The sequence below is a fragment of the Bombus affinis genome, chromosome 3 (genome assembly GCF_024516045.1).
Source record: "Bombus affinis isolate iyBomAffi1 chromosome 3, iyBomAffi1.2, whole genome shotgun sequence".
NCBI classification, from domain to species: domain Eukaryota; kingdom Metazoa; phylum Arthropoda; class Insecta; order Hymenoptera; family Apidae; genus Bombus; species Bombus affinis.
In genome coordinates this window covers 17,399,471-17,415,803 of record NC_066346.1, presented here as the reverse complement: position 1 = coordinate 17,415,803, position 16,333 = coordinate 17,399,471, and the positions used below count along the sequence as shown (strand labels likewise).

Here is a 16,333-nt window from a genome sequence, read left to right as displayed (position 1 = left end):
TAATTCAAACAGGGCATGATCAAAATTCAGTCATTACTTTATTATGTGTTAGTATCTTTCACTTTATGCCTATATATCTCATACAAACAGTTGATATACGTATAACGATCTTATAGTTGAATTTTAATTGATAAAAGTATAACAGTCAGAGTCAACGTAATTTTAATTGCAACCTATAAGCTGATCATATAACCGAAATCACATATAAGGTACCAGAAAGAAGATGTTTTTTTATTAGTGACTATTTTTCAAATTGTAGATATTTTCAATAATTGATTCAATCAGATTTTGATAGAGAATATTATTTGCTGTAAGTCGATAAAACAGAATATGCGCTGATGGTGTGAACAAGAACATTTTTGTGGTTGTACAGGTTGGATTTGGAGATCGGGTTGGATGTAACGCGGTACCAAACGCAAGTGATCTGTTGTCAGTAGGAATTAACTGTATGGATATTACCGGGAAAATAAATATTTTTTGAAGAATGGAGTCTCCGCCTGACCTGGAAACAGTTTACCAGGCTGTATATTCTTTATATAATAACTCAAATCCTTCGGGGCCAGGAAAAACATCTCAATGGTTGGACGAATTACAAAAATCAGTAAGTTACTTGTTAGCAATCATTTTTGCAATCAATATATACTGCTTTGTTCTTATATGCGTGTACACCTTCCTATGCGAACTATACAGTTATCGATAATAGTACGATGCAAATGTGTAAAACTCTCATTGAAAAATATAGACAGATCAAACAATTTCTAACCTTATGTTAAAAGACTCGAATTCTACATTATAATTTTTTAACGTTACTGCATGTAATTTTCATGCAATAAAAAAGATATAAAAAATAAGAAGGAAGTTATGACAGTTATTATGTTTTATATTATATATGACTTTTTTAGGTATTTGCATGGAAAATAGCAGATGAAATGCTGCAGCAAAAGCGAGATGTTCAATCTTGTTATTTTGCTGCTCAAACAATGCGTACTAAAATACAGCTATGTTTCCAAGAATTACCTGCAGAAGCTCATATTTCTTTGAGAGATTCTTTAATGAATCACATATCACAAATTAATGAACATACCAATTCTGCTATTGTTACACAGGTTTATATATATTTTTTCTAACATATCAGTTATATGTATACCTTTTTATATGTGATCATAACAGAAAAGATCATTATTATAGTTGTGTCTAGCACTGGCAGATCTTGCATTGCAAATGTCTTCTTGGCAAAAACCAGTTGTCGATTTAATTAATAGATTTGGTGGATCAACTGCTAGTTTATGGCCATTACTTGAAGTAATGACAGTATTACCAGAAGAAGTAAATTCAAGATCCCTTAGGTATATAAAGATGGAAAGAAAATCTAGAGTACAATATATTTATAAACAATCTTTCATATACTTGCTTATATTTGAAAATAATTTTTTAAAAATTTGTATTACATTGTACAGATTAGGAGCCAATCGCAGACAGCATATATTACTTGAACTTAATGCAAGTGCAGATACAGTTACTGAATTTTTGGTAAGTAGATTGAAGATATATTTTTCTATCGTAAGTAATGCTTGTTATATTTCCAGAAAATGTGTCTCAAAAATGGTGGAGAAAATGTACAAATTCGTATTACAATTCTTAGATGTTTCACAAGCTGGATTGCAGTACATGCTATACCACTTGTACCTACAAGTGATGTAATTATATATACTCTTCAGGTATGTATTCTCAGAAATAGAAAGCGATAACTTTCGATGAATTTCAAATGCAGAATTATACCTCATTGTTTAGATACTTGGAAATCATATGACTGGATCTCAATTACATGAAGCAGCTGCAGATTGTATATGTGTGATTCTCCAAGTTTTAGAAGAAGATAGTAATAGCAATCGGGACAATAATAGTGAATCTAATATACAGCTGCAACAGTTACAGCTATTTCTTTTTACTAGTGTAATGTCCTTAGAACAAGCATACCATTTGTCTGTTGCACATGAAGATATGGACAAGTAAATTTTATTTCTTTTATGTAATTAGAGATATAATGGAACTGAAGGTTACTTTAAGTATTTACATAGTCATTGTATTAATTCTGTAGATCAATAAATTACTGTCGGATTTTTACGGAGTTAGCGGAAACTTTTTTGGAAACCATGGCAAATGGCTGTGTAGGAGGAAAGCAACATTATGCTATCAAAATTCTTGACCTTGTCTTAGTGTGTGTTGGACATCACGATTATGAAGTGGCGCAAATAACTTTCAATCTATGGTACCGTTTATCTGATATAATTCTCTACCAAAAAAATAGTGAAGACCTATATGCAGTGTTCCGTCCTCATATTGAAAGATTAATCGGAGCATTATGCAGGCATTGTCAAATGGAACCAGATCATGTAAGTAAATATAATATTCGAAAGTATCTTTTTTTGAAGATATTCTATATGTAATTCCTTTCAACAGTTGGGTCTGGTGGAAGAGGGAGCTGGTGGAGAAGAATTTGCAGATTTCAGAAATCGTGTTTCAGATCTGATAAAAGACGTTGTATTTGTAGTTGGAAGCAGTCACTGTTTCCGACAAATGTTTTCGTCCCTGACGGGTGGACCAGGACCACAGGGTCAACCCAATCATGTACCTACATGGGATTCGACCGAAGCTGCTTTATTTGTAATGCAAGCAGTTGCAAAAAATATTTTGCCGTAAGTTTTTAGCATAAAAATTCATATATACGATGAAATTATTCTTTTACTGAATAAGATTATTATAGTTTGACATTTATTATAATATTCACTTACAGAAAAGAAAATGATGTAGTGCCGAAAGTAGTAGAGGCTATTTTAAATTTACCAGAAAATACTCATATAGCTGTTCGTCATACAAGTATACTTTTATTAGGAGAACTTTGTGAGTGGATAGAAAGTCATCCACAGTCCTTAGGTAATGTTTATAGATAATTATAATTTTTGTCTTATTCCTTTCATTTCATAATTTGAAACTAATATTATAGAACCTGTTTTAAATTTTCTTTTGACTTGCTTAAGTCAAAAGGGTTTGGGAAGTGCAGCTTGTGGTGCATTATTAAGTATATGTACTGCTTGTCCATCACACATGGCTTCACACTTTCCAGGATTGTTGCAAATAGCACGTTCTCTTGACAGTTTCGCTATCAGCAACGATGCTGCCATTGGTTTACTTAAGGGTAAGATAAAAATTTATTTATACAACAAAATTATAATACGATATAATGTAACATTTATTGTTTGAATACAGGAGTGGCAATAATCATGTCAAGTTTAGGGCGTGAAGAACTTACGCAAGCCATGAAAGAATTATGTTGGTTTCAAGCTAGACCTTTATGCGAAATTATGGAACGTAGAATTCCAATTGAAGTAGGAACAAAGACTGACCCTGTGGTATGGCTAGACAGATTAGCCGCTATATTTAGGCATACTGACCTGGACCCTCCAGTTGAGGATCGTTTTGAACCTCACCCTTGTCAAAATGCTGTTACTGAAGTGCGTTTTATGATTTATAATATGATTTACATAATAATATATGACTCTCGTAAGACACACTCTTTATATAAATTTTATCTTTATATATAGATGTGGCCCGTATTATCAAATGTATGTACAACATATCAACATGATGCAAAAGTAATGGAGAGATGTTGCCGTTGTTTAAGATTTGCTGTTCGTTGTGTAGGAAAACATTCCGCCCATCTTCTTGAGCCACTTGTAAAACAGGTATCTGTAGCAAATAAATTCTAGATTATAAAACTTTATTAATGGTTTTGGGAATTTTCAGATTGTGCAATTGTATGCAGCTCATCAACATAGCTGCTTTTTATATCTTGGTTCAATATTAGTTGACGAATATGCCATAGATTCGGAATGTGTCCCTGGTTTATTGAAAATGTTGGAAGCATTTATTGGACCTACTTTCAATATCCTCCAACAACAAGATGGATTAAAAAATCACCCTGATACAGTAGATGATCTGTTTAGATTATGTGCCAGGTATATATCGTTTATTAATAACACAATAATATATTCATTTTTCAAATGTAAAAATATCTTTATTTTTAATGGTAGGTTTCTTCAAAGAGCTCCAATACCTTTCCTGTGCTCGGTCGTTATAGAGAGTATAATTGACTGTGCCTTAATGGCCTGTAGCTTAGACCATAGGGATGCAAATGTTTCAGTAATGAAATTTTTTTATGATCTTTTGCACTGTGGTCTCAACAATGAGGTAACTTATAATGAAACTTGATATTTTATAACAATAATAATAAACTTTTATTGATATTTTTATTTTTTTTCCAAGAATCGGACAGATTATACAATACGACGGGAATTAGTACAACGCATATTAAAAGAAAAAGGACAAACTTTAGTCGTAAGACTTCTTCATGCATCAGTGTTTTCATTATCTTCCTACATGTTATCTGATGTAGCAGATGTTTTTAATGAACTTTCTGTAACTAATAGACAAGTAAGAACACTGATTCTCAGTAATTTCTGCCTACTAGGTGATTCACTATGTTCCTCTACAACTAAAATTTTATTTGTTCTTTAGCTACTATCCAAGTGGTTAGAAGAAGCCATTAAGACTATGCCGTCACAAAATGCAGGTGGTTCTCCTACAGCACAACCTGAGCAGCTGTTTGAATTTCATAATACGGTTGTAAGGTATATCAAATAATTTTTAATTCTATTTGTATTTGAAGTACAGGAATTTCACATAGATTTTTTTTCAGGGCGGAAACACCAAAATCGATAAATCATGCCTTACGCAATTTTGCACGTTTGTATCGCTGATACATTTTAATGTAAAAATTAAGATTAAAGGTAACAAAATTGTAGACAGCAAAGATCTTCCAGGACCCTCCATTTGAAGGTATTAAAGAAAAATAATTATTGTGAAATGGTAAGTCTATGCTGTAAAAATGTATTAGCAAATTTTTAAATACTTTGTATTTGTTTACTATCTACACATTCCTTCACAAAGTATGTAAAATGGATAAATATAAGCCGACCATCTTGTAATATGTGTTTCTTAATTTTACACACAAACATTGTATTTAATAACTTTTTTTAACATATATATTTTTGCCATAGAAAAACGTATTAAATATAGAATTTTACACACTGCTCATTTATCAATTATTTATGTTGCTATTAATATAGTTTTATTGCATTTGTTTCCTATAATCTTCAAATATATGATAACCATCAGAAAGAATATCCGGATTACCTATTATATTAGGTATGTATCTAGTCAACTATTTGAAATAACATTATGCATACTTTGTAGATAAAGTGTAGGTAGTAAACATTAAAAAATCAAAGTGATTATATATTTTTGCTTTCCGTTTTATTTACACGAACAATCCCATAATGGAATGCTATTACATTACATACAAAATATAAAAGATATGGTATTCGATTTGACATTCATTGAAATATATTTTACAATTATGTTTTTAATGCTTCACGACTTTTCTTTATACGATTATAATAATATGGAGAACAAGCAACAGACTTTGCAAAAGGGATTTTAGTAAACATCTAAATAACATGTTAAAGTATTTAAGAATAGATCAATAATATTACAATGTAAATCATCTTGTGCATACATGTTACAAGGAATGAAACATATGTACGAATTTTACATGATAAAACTTATTCACATTTCTGTATCTTTTTCACATGTTTCGCGAAATATAATTTTATATACATGTAGTCACGTCTAATGAGATCTGTTATGTGATAATGATTATTGGGAAACAAATTTGTATCCTGCATTCTCATTGTATGAACAGACATTTGAAAGTAAAGTGTTCAATAGTTCTAAATCATGTTAATGTTTCTATCAATTTGTCTTGAAATATAATTCTAATCACGTGTTTTGAAACAAAGTGGCACATAATGGTGCAACTCATACAATGAAAACATAAATAAAAACTATATACATTTTACACAATGGTTACCTTGTACAAATAATTTACATAATTAACTTCTTATAAATTGTTAATGTACAGATAAATTAATGAAAATAAGCATTGATATTAATAAGAAAATCAATTACGATGTAAGATGGAAATAATTAAACTGTAAGAATATTTTAATGATGAGCATTATTTTTAGTATTTACACCATTATTTTTAGTATTTATGCAATTATTTTACTTTATGATAACGAATTTCTAATACATACCGGTCAAAATTCTTTTTTATATTTATAAAATCACGCGTGACTAAAATGATAATAAAGAAGTTTATATAATAAAACAAGTATAGAAATGATTCACGATCAGTTTGACCAATGACTATTAACGTTACACAAATAACTGTTACAACCTCTGATGAATAATTTTGACACAAAATAAATATAATACTTAGATAAACATCTTAATAATTAAATAAGTATTGACGAATATCAAGTTTTGGAATTTAATTTTTTATTGAATGAATTGATATGTTATTTGATATAGATTTTACGCTATAAAAGGATAATATAGATATGGGGTGTATGTCCGGTACTGGATACAGGTATTCAATGGTTCTAGCGATACTCTTATGATTCAGGTTCGGATGCCACGTCTTCTCGAAACATTGCTAACAGTCTCAGGGTCTGAGTCACTCAGTTACGTTATGAGTCACACACAGTCGAACCTTATTAGTTGAAGAATTGGTTTCTAACAAAGGAATGTTGTTGTCGAATAAACTAGTTATACAGTCGATAAATCTTTGCCATCTGTATTAGAATTTTGGATGTCGTTCTTGATCGATTTTGATTTTAAAGACTGGAAGTAACTTTGCAAACAAATGTAAAGAAAAAATACAATGGACCGTTATTTTAAGAATGCGCTGCAATACTATAGTATCGATTCTTTAAATTTTGAATCTTGTAAACGTAGGAAGGTAACTTTCGAGAAAACGATAAATATAATAATTACGGCAAACTTAGCTTCATCACGTCGTAGAAATGTCATTTACAGCGTACTGTTTCATTATAAGCGCCGATGTACAACGGCCACTAGCACCCACATGTACCATGTATCAATAGAAGGGCTTTAACTTGCTCAATCATTGACTGATGAATACCTCTATATGCATACATATACCAAGGCGTATTGTTAACCAATATCGTGTTCCATGTTACCGTGCTACCATTCACGACTTTCTCTGATACGATATATTGTGACTACTTTACCCAGCGTTGATTCGGTCAACACAATTTCTCGTCAGCTAGAAGAAGACAAAGAAAGAATGCGAAAGCTATGAGTGCTGGTCATTATACCAACGAACTGGTTCGACGCCTTCTTAATTGTATGTTTCTCGCAATAGAGTTTCAAAATCTTCTTTTTCGTATATCATAATTCCTTTTTCTCCTACAAAATAGATTTGTAAAAATCATAATTTACATTTAGATTAAAACAATAATGTGAACCGTTATGTCTCTTTCTTGGATTATTCCCCCAGTAACGTTTGCTTGTTTCAACAAATACTTCACTACAAAGGAAGGACTCGAACGAACTCGTTTACCTTTACTAGGTACCGTTTAACATACAAATCGCTGACATTAAGAGAAAATATTAGACGATACAAGGAAACTAGGATACAAGAATTTTCACAACATTAATCGCATTGTATTCTAATCTTTCCAAACATATCCATCGTTAAAATATCGATGAAAACAGCTTATTAAATGGTCTCAACAAAGGAAAATTGATTCGCGATTCATTGCAAAGTACCTAGATTCTACCTATTGTGGCGATAATGATGTTATCCAACTTTTCCCCTACCGGCCTATGATATTAACATTTGCTCATACAAGATGCAGTACGAAACTATCGCTAAATTCACCATCTCTCATCGACGGCGACGGGCAACGGCACGTTGCTGGGCAACCAGACAGTCAGACTGCTGTCTGCCGATCTTCCAGGGGCGCGGAAGGCCGCGACGAGACGAGAAGAGTAGACGCGAACGTAAAGGAGAGAAGAATCGAACAGAGATAGTACGAGAGAAATGAAAGGGTGGGGGTCACCGGGTGTAAAACAGGTGTAGAGGGAGTAAGGTCGTTGCTGGAGGGGTAACGCGACCATTTGACCGTAGGACGAGAGGAACGAAAGCTCTACCACAAAAAAAAGAAAGGGGATGGAATGAGAAAAGGGTAAATGTGTATATAGTAGAGTAGAGTAGAGAGTGGAGAGTAGAGAGAAAAAGTTTCAAACGGGTGGTGCGTAGTGGTGGTATTCGACGTCGCGATAGTGGGGGAGCAATGGCACGAAGGTGCAACAGAGGGATTGGGGTAAAATTGGTGGGAAACGGTGCGGCGTCAGGGGCGGCCAGGCTAGACGAGTCGAGGTCAGTTATCCGCCACGCCCGACGCCGACGCCGTCGTTCTGGCGCACCGCATTGCATTTTCGGCGCCACTGCTGCCGCTGCGTATCACTGCATTACAAATGCTCTCTTTTTTCCTTCTGCTTTCTTTTCTTCTTTTTCCATTTCTCTCGCTCCATCTTATTCTAACCTTCTCTCATCATTTTTTTCCTATCCTTTTTCTTTACTTATTTCTTTCTGCACTTTCCTTCGTCCGTTGTTCCAAGAACGCGCGTTACGAGAATTTCTCTGTTCTACCTTCTTGCTCTCTTTGTACCTTGCTGCAGGTTTACTGCCTACCTACTTGTCTATCGCTGACGCCTAAACTACGGACTGCATCACGCTTGCGCAATTCGCATAGTCGTTTTGCGGCGGAGTAAACCTGGCAGAGGCAGAGCTCATCGTACGAAATTTGTGGCTCTCTGTAATGAAAATGTTCATTCTAGCAAAATCTTGTCATTCAAGTCATATATCTTATCGTCCTTGAACGTAAACTCTGAATATTCTAAGCCACAACGAACGAGGAGAAAAGAACGGAGAACCCACTGTACATTGTTTGTGACTATGCAATAATTTTTCATTTTTAAAGTATCGTATAAAATAAATGTTCACGCGAAATGTTCGACTCGTTATAGGAAATATACGCATCTCTGTTTGCGTATAGAACGATAATTTAGGAACATGCATGGATTTCCTCGTTCGCCGGTATCGGAAATGACTAAGTCGTGGCAAGAAACGTATAGAGTCGTCAGAGTATTCATGAAATGGTTAAGCTTGTCTCGCGGTTGTCTGGCCGTCTAGTCAGACTTTGTCAGGGTCGTTCCATAGAACGAGCATTGTGACGATCGTTTCACGTTGCACTCGGGCTTGAAAAAAGTAGTGTTAATAAGATAATGTCGATTTCTACCGTCTCGCGTGTATGTCTATCCAAGTATGTTGCAGCATTTTTGCGACGAATAAAAGAAATAGAAGCTATTCAGCCTCCATTCTGACCGAAGTATTATAAAAAATTAATTCCTTTAGTCAGTATTAGTAGCCTAATTTCTCAAAGAAATAATTATTCTTGTATTAGTGGTTTTAGCGGAGATGAAAGAGGTTTTTGTATTGTATTTTCTTTTAATTAAATAACACTAACAGTGAATCGTGAGTGGAAATGCGAACGGTGACTGGTAGAAGGCTTTATGCATAAGTATGATGTCTGTAGGCGAAGAATAATAAAAAGTATCAAGTTAAACGTCTCGGTAGAGAATGAGAACCGTAGTAGATTTTTTTTTACTTTAGAGTTTAGCTGGAATCTAAATTTTGCTCGTTTATATATATATATATGTATATTTTTTTTTTTTTTCGTTACCTTTCCCCAAAATAACCTTTTTAATAATTTTTTTAAGCGCGTGAAGAAATTTCATGGTAGGGAAGCAACGAATAACTTGTAGAGAATTTCTTTCAACTTTGCAGAATGTAATTACAAATTCCAAACATCTCTGGACTCGTTAAAATTAACATGCTGCTTCCTCGATCGTTTTTTCCCACTGCCCCACTTTTCAACAAAAGAATTTTGCCATTTTATTTTAGTAATTTTTCCTATAACTAGACAGTTACAAGAAACGTCCAATTACTATACCAAAATCTCGGTTCAACACCCGAAGATTAACCACTCCGTCGTCAGGGAAATATATTTCTCATGTATGTTTTTAGTACGGTCAGCTAGTTCGATTTAGTGCTATGTTCGCGGGAACGTGCATGCGTAGCAGTCGCATATAGACAAAGTTGCACAGACGAGAAGAGAAGAAAAAAGAAAGCATAATACACGAACGCGTGCAACGACGTTTCACTGTGCGACATAGAGGAGCGGCTCAAAGGTATGGCGGCACGATGATCGCGCTCAAACGCACGACAAATTAACTCCCGGAGAGACAAGTGTGTGCACTTGACTTTGAATTATCCGCTTAAATGGTGATACTTTCCTTCGAAATTCATTTTATCGGAATGAAAGTTTTCATATCATTAATACAAGCGTTGCGCCGTAGCTTCGCGATTGTCGAATTTGTTCCAACTCATTGATGCAAGATGTGGCCGATTATCGAGGTAAACTTCAATTATGTTTTTGTCGGGTTTTCAATGAATCGCCGTTGTATCGTGATATCGTTTTATCCGACGTCGAGAACGTTGCTTCGTTATCCAGATACTATTGAAATACACAGTAGATGAAATCTTAGCACGATATCGATGATAACACTAGTATAAACGCGATCATATGTAGGAGTAGGGTGCGTTGATTGATGAACACGGCCCTGCAGACAGTAAGTATCCCTTACCCCCACCAGCGTCGGGCTAACCACCAAACCCTCACCACATCTTCCATCTGCTTTGGTACGTTATTGGCACCGGCTGATGGCCGATGCGAATTTACTGTGGCTCGACAGAGATAGCAGGCGGAGGACGCTAGGAGGAATCGAGATAAAGCACGGAGAGAATCAAGAATAATGAAGAAGGAAGAACAGAGAGGAGTAGAGGAACGTTTTGCACGTCTTTCTCGCGGTACGTTGCTCCTAAATAGAGAAAAGGATCCGAAAAGAAATTCCATAGGATGAAACAATGGCAAATTAGAAGAAATAGGATTCGCGACAGAGGCCGCTTTACGAAATTTCGAATCCCATTTGGGTTTTCTCTTACCAAATTACTTACTTGCGTTAAATTTTTGCTTATTTCATATAAGGTAACGGGTAACTTGTGCAGCAAAAGTTTTGGAGAAACGTAAGGTAGAAGGATGGATAAAATAATTGACGGATATAGATATGTACATACGTATATAGATTGCTTACCATATCGCGCACCGCAATTTACTGCATCTGGTAATAGATTGGTAGTTTCCAGGTTAAATAATTGCCTAATGTACAAATCAGCTTTGATTTGCCATTAAGCAATCAACGAGATTGGACCGAGTTCCTTTTGAACCTATTTACTGGAAAATCGACCTAGAAGCGCGATCAAAGAGCAATGGGGCCTCGTTCACGTTTGTGTTCCGCACGAGGGAGGTAGATGTGGCCTACGTTTGATCAGTCGTCGATATGCAATTTCCATTCGACTTGTTATTGTTTCGGCAGAGTGATAGGGTAATAGCTAACGATCGAAAGGGACATTTGGGTTTGTACGTTATTTCAACCGGGCCGTATCCAGATGTTTTCGGCCTGTGTTCGGAGATAGTTGATTTCATTAATGCGATGGTGAATCATCGATGAATAAAGCATTGAATCGGGCTAGCATAACAATAACATCGGGTTTGCATGGTTTTTTACGGCTTTTCCGATATCATTCCTAGTCGTCGACATACAAAGTTAATGGACGTTTCACTGACACTTCCTCTTGTTAAAATTCTAGAAGATTGCATTCATCGTGAGGATATAGGCACGCATAAATATGCTACCTTTTCCTATATAAATCGCCGGCAGAATGGTCGAACAAAATATTTCTAGATACGCTCGGTGTACACAGACCGTTCCACGATGAGATGTATCCTTGTAGTTTAACGAATGCCGTCCTTAAGAGGGAAAGACAGCGATAGTACACGTAGAGCCGGGCTCGGTGACGGTATTGCTCGCACGAGAATCGTCCATAGAAAACGTTCGGTATCTCTTTCGCGACAGCTTTACCCTCGCCGGGTTCTATAAGCACGTTGTAAGACCTATCGTTCACGAATATGGACGCGTGTACCGACATGTTTGTATAAGTCGTTAATTTTTTAGGAGTCCGATCGTTTCTCAGAATATAGAACTTGTCTCTCGTTCTCGTATCGCGTCTCTCGTCCGGCGACGATTATTCGTATTTCCATCTGACTGTCCGACACCTAACGAACGTAGAATGTTATCGAGCTCCAAAGGACTCGTATGAATATCTGATCTCTGCAGAGTATTCACACGATACTCTCTTACTGGTATATTATCGCGACCTGTCTAGTAATTACTAACCGACACCTCGGTCGGAGGATATGGTTCTTCTCCGAAAGACGACACAGGTGTTAAGGAGAAGCTGAGCTTGAAAGCTTCACGAGCGAGAACGCAGTGGTTGATTCGCGATGGTGATAGTGCATGTACGGTGTCGAAAGCTGGATAACGGCAGTACGAACGTTGCATGTAATGTTTCATGCATTGTGCCAGATCAGTACGATAATAATCGTTCGAAGTAGACTGGCAGCCAAGCAGTCCAGCGGCAAGCAAAACGCAAGCAGCAGCACCCGCGACGAGCTATTCGTTCGGTTCGTTCGTCGGGTGAAGGACCCAGTCTCTCCCTCCCTCCTTCTCTCCCACGTTCCCCTTCCACGGGAAATGATCGTTCTCTCCATCTAGCCTGCGTGCGTTTCTCTCGATTCCCTTTCTTTCTTCCTCCTCGTTATCCCTTTATCCCTTTCTCGCCTTCTCTCGATACTTCTCTTTCCGTCCGTCCCCACTGCAGGCCCATCCCCTTGTCGCCTATCTGCCTCCAGTCATCCTCACCCCCTCCCCTCGACACCCCACTGGTTCGTCCTCCATCACCAGCCATCTCTGCAATTCTACTGCCGCAGTCCATGCACATCAAACGATACCACCTGGTTTCTCAAATTGCGACGTCCACCGGATCCAAATGAAATTACATGCAGTCCTGTCGGACCTCGCTAGCTTTTTTATTTTCTTCTCACTCCTGCGAGAACGAGAATTTAGACACGTTCGAACTAACGGTGAAGATTTTTCATGGTTTTCGCGATTTTAACTGCTAGTGCTTTTTACATCTTATTCGAAGAATCCCTCGAAATTCGTCGGAACTTTCTTTGCCAATGCTTGGGATACTTTTACTTGCTGGTAGCTGTGCTAACAGAACCATGCAACTTCTATCTTTCCTAACGAAAATATCATGGCATCTCATAATTGTGATAATTTTGTTCGCGTTTAATAATTAACAGCTTTAAAATCGACTCGAGATTAATCTTCCTTCCACCGCCGTTGCATTTATATTCGCGACCATTCTCTGTCCACAATCACATCCTAGATTATCGATTTCCTTTGAAATTCTCTGAAAGTGGATCTCTGGTATCCTATACTTTTGTAGTCACTCGATGTTTCTGAGTGGACAGCTGTAAACGCGTGGTCGTAAAGTTTTATCGCTAAATGAATTCAGTTGCACGAATAAATATAAGGCTTTTAAGGTCTCGATCGTCGCGTGCTGCATAACGAGACAAAAGAGTTCCTTTGTACGAAACCGGTTCGTGTTGTAAACTAAAAATCCCGTCAGGTCGATTGGCTGATTTATTAATTGATATTCAATGAAAACGTTTTGATTTCCCGCGACTCTTTAAAGAGCCGCTCCTATCCCCTCCCTCTCTCCTCTTCTCTTTGTGTCGAAAGGAGTTTTATATTATTCGCCCGTCCATCGCATACATTTTCATTTACCTTCGATCTCGGAACACTTTAAAAGCTCTCTGATAATTGGACGCGCAATCTTCCCCGAGATATAGAAAGGGTGAAGTAATATCGAAACGATGATACGGTGGTATTACTTTGCGAGCATTGCAATTTCTATGAGGCAAGAAAGAGGCTGGCGCCGGGCGCTTCCAATTGCACAAGATCGCGTAATAATACGTCTAAAGACTATGTGCATATATATCCGTACACGTATACTGCAGAGTCTTTGGAATATCGAGGCATTAGTGTCGTGACGAAACGAAGCCCTCGAGTGTGAGCGTTCCGCTGCAACAATTTCCTTGATCGATAGTTTTGCCAACAAATAGAAACATTTCCTACGCCTTCCTATTCACGTGGAAATGAAATTCGAGCGACACGATGTGTCGCTTTAAAATGTCCGATTTTAAAGATTTTAATGCGATGAACGGCGAAAATATATTATTAGAGATCTGACGTTTAACCTCACAAAAATCAATCGAAAGATTGCAGTTTTGGTCCAAACTGGTACATTCAAAATTATTTGAAATATGGTAGCGGTCTGTAGGCAAGTGGCAGTTAGTTTCGGCGTGCAAGGATGTTCCATGATTTCGGAAGAGAAGCTGAAGCGCTAAATGTTGATAGATCCCGCGGGTCGGTGGTCCCGCGATACTTAGACATTCGTAAAGGCTGGGCTGTGACTTGCACGCACGGATAAAGGATCGACCGTGGCGATTCCGACAGGAATTCCCGATGAGATGGGCGGAAAGTACAAAGGTTCGACGCGCTTCGGCGGTTCTCGGTACGGTGGGCTTCCGGTCGAATTCGGCTAGCTCCGATCGGCCTCGTGCGCACTCGTCTAGGATCGGGCCGCCTAGTGGGGTCTACATCGTGCAGGACGGGTAGTAGCGGCGCGCTGCGAGACCGGCAGTTTTGCGCCCCGTGCAACGGCCAATCGGCCAGTTCGTCGCCGGCTGTTCGTGAAAGAGGTATTTTCGCACATCGTTCTGCGTCCGCTCTCCAATCGGAGATTCTTCTGCATCACCGTCCACCGATTCTGTCCTCGCTAGTTGTTTCTCTCTATTTGTCGTCCGTCTATTATTCCGCGTACTTTTTCTCAATTTTCGTATTCTTCTTTCTGCACGTACGGTTCCTTTTTTCTTTTGTCTCGTTTATTCTCCAAATAACCAGTCTATCAGTTTCCCTTCGTAACGTGTTTCATACGATTGATGAGCATCTTCTTCGAAAGTCTACCCAACCATGAATCCGTAAGTGCGTATCATTCGTTGCCACGTATGTCGGTATGCGAGCGAATTGTCGAGTGTTTGGTGACGTGTTAAAACGCGGCCATTTCCACCGGCCATGAACGAGATAGAGAGCGTGTTGCGTGAGATAGAGAGTGAGAGCTTGAAAGACGTCGGTATCTTTGTATAAGTCTGTAATTTGGAATTTCGCAAGTTGATCCCCACTGATTCCTGATGATTTTGATTCTGTTGCCAGAAACGTGCTCCCTTTCGGTTCTATTCTTCTTCTTTTCCTTCTTCTACTACTTTCATTTTAATTGAAATAGTATGAATGTTAGAGAAAGATTGAAAAAAATACGAAGATGGTCGGTTGTCATACGTTTACGTGCCGGAAGATCAATTCGATGGGAATTTTCGTGGAAAGTTGTTCGTTATGATTTCCACAGATGGTGTAATATGTTCTTTGAAAAGAAGTAAAGAGAAAGGAAAAAGCAATGATAATCACAAAAAAAAAAAGAAATGACGAAAAACGGATCTTTTAGTACCGGGGGTAAAAGTCGCGTCGAAAATAATTTGCAGTCGCGCCTGTCACGCGTGCCGGCTTTTATGCTGGTTTACGCCGCATTCCGAATTCCGAAAGCGATCTTTCGATTTCGAGACCTCGAGGGACAACAGTGTTTCAACAGTTTTTTTTTTTGGTGATGTCGACCGGAATTCGATAGAAGAAATGGCGATCGATGTGGCGAAAAGAAACGAGGAAACGTCACGTAATAGTGGTGCGCAGCCGATTACCCTGTCGGCTAACCTCGTTTTCGCTGTTCACCGGAAGAGACAAACACATGCACATCAGTCAGGTAAATTGTTCGCTTGTTTTCGCTTTACTCATTTCATTGTTACGAGCTTGCGATTTTCGAGGCTCTTTGATATCAACCAACTCTCGCGATAGTGTACTGCTCAGGCGTCACGAAAACCGTTAACATGAATCGGCTAACTATTTAAGGAACCAACTTCGACGATTAAACGTATATCTTTCGATCATATATTTTTCAAAGTATTCTTGACTTTCTAGTATGTTCGAAGATGAATCATTATGTTTTTCTTTTTTCCTTTGTGTACACGATAGGTCGTCGTCTATTTTTAGAATTAATCGCGTTACGTTAATCCATGTTCAAACTGTAAGCTTGTTTCTTTTTTATTTGTTTCCTTCTTGTTTTTTTTTACTTTTCTTTAACCTCTAAGATTTAGAACTCTGTTATAACGGCAAAGGAAGAGAGGAAATATGGTACGATCGGGAATCT

General features: G+C 37.5%; 1 protein-coding gene across 1 annotated transcript; it reads left to right on the top strand.

The window, feature by feature from the left end:
• Positions 1-99: 99 nt before the first annotated feature.
• On the top strand, positions 100-6,127 carry LOC126914271 (transportin-3). Its single transcript, XM_050717977.1, has 18 exons — positions 100-209; positions 374-601; positions 903-1,106; positions 1,189-1,346; positions 1,458-1,530; positions 1,587-1,718; positions 1,792-2,009; positions 2,099-2,393; positions 2,461-2,696; positions 2,795-2,934; positions 3,005-3,196; positions 3,268-3,512; positions 3,603-3,743; positions 3,805-4,016; positions 4,092-4,248; positions 4,324-4,491; positions 4,576-4,688; positions 4,757-6,127. The coding sequence occupies exons 2-18, from the start codon at positions 485-487 to the stop codon at positions 4,815-4,817; spliced, it is 2,862 nt and encodes a 953-aa protein (XP_050573934.1). The 5' UTR covers positions 100-209; positions 374-484; the 3' UTR covers positions 4,818-6,127.
• Positions 6,128-16,333: the final 10,206 nt, after the last annotated feature.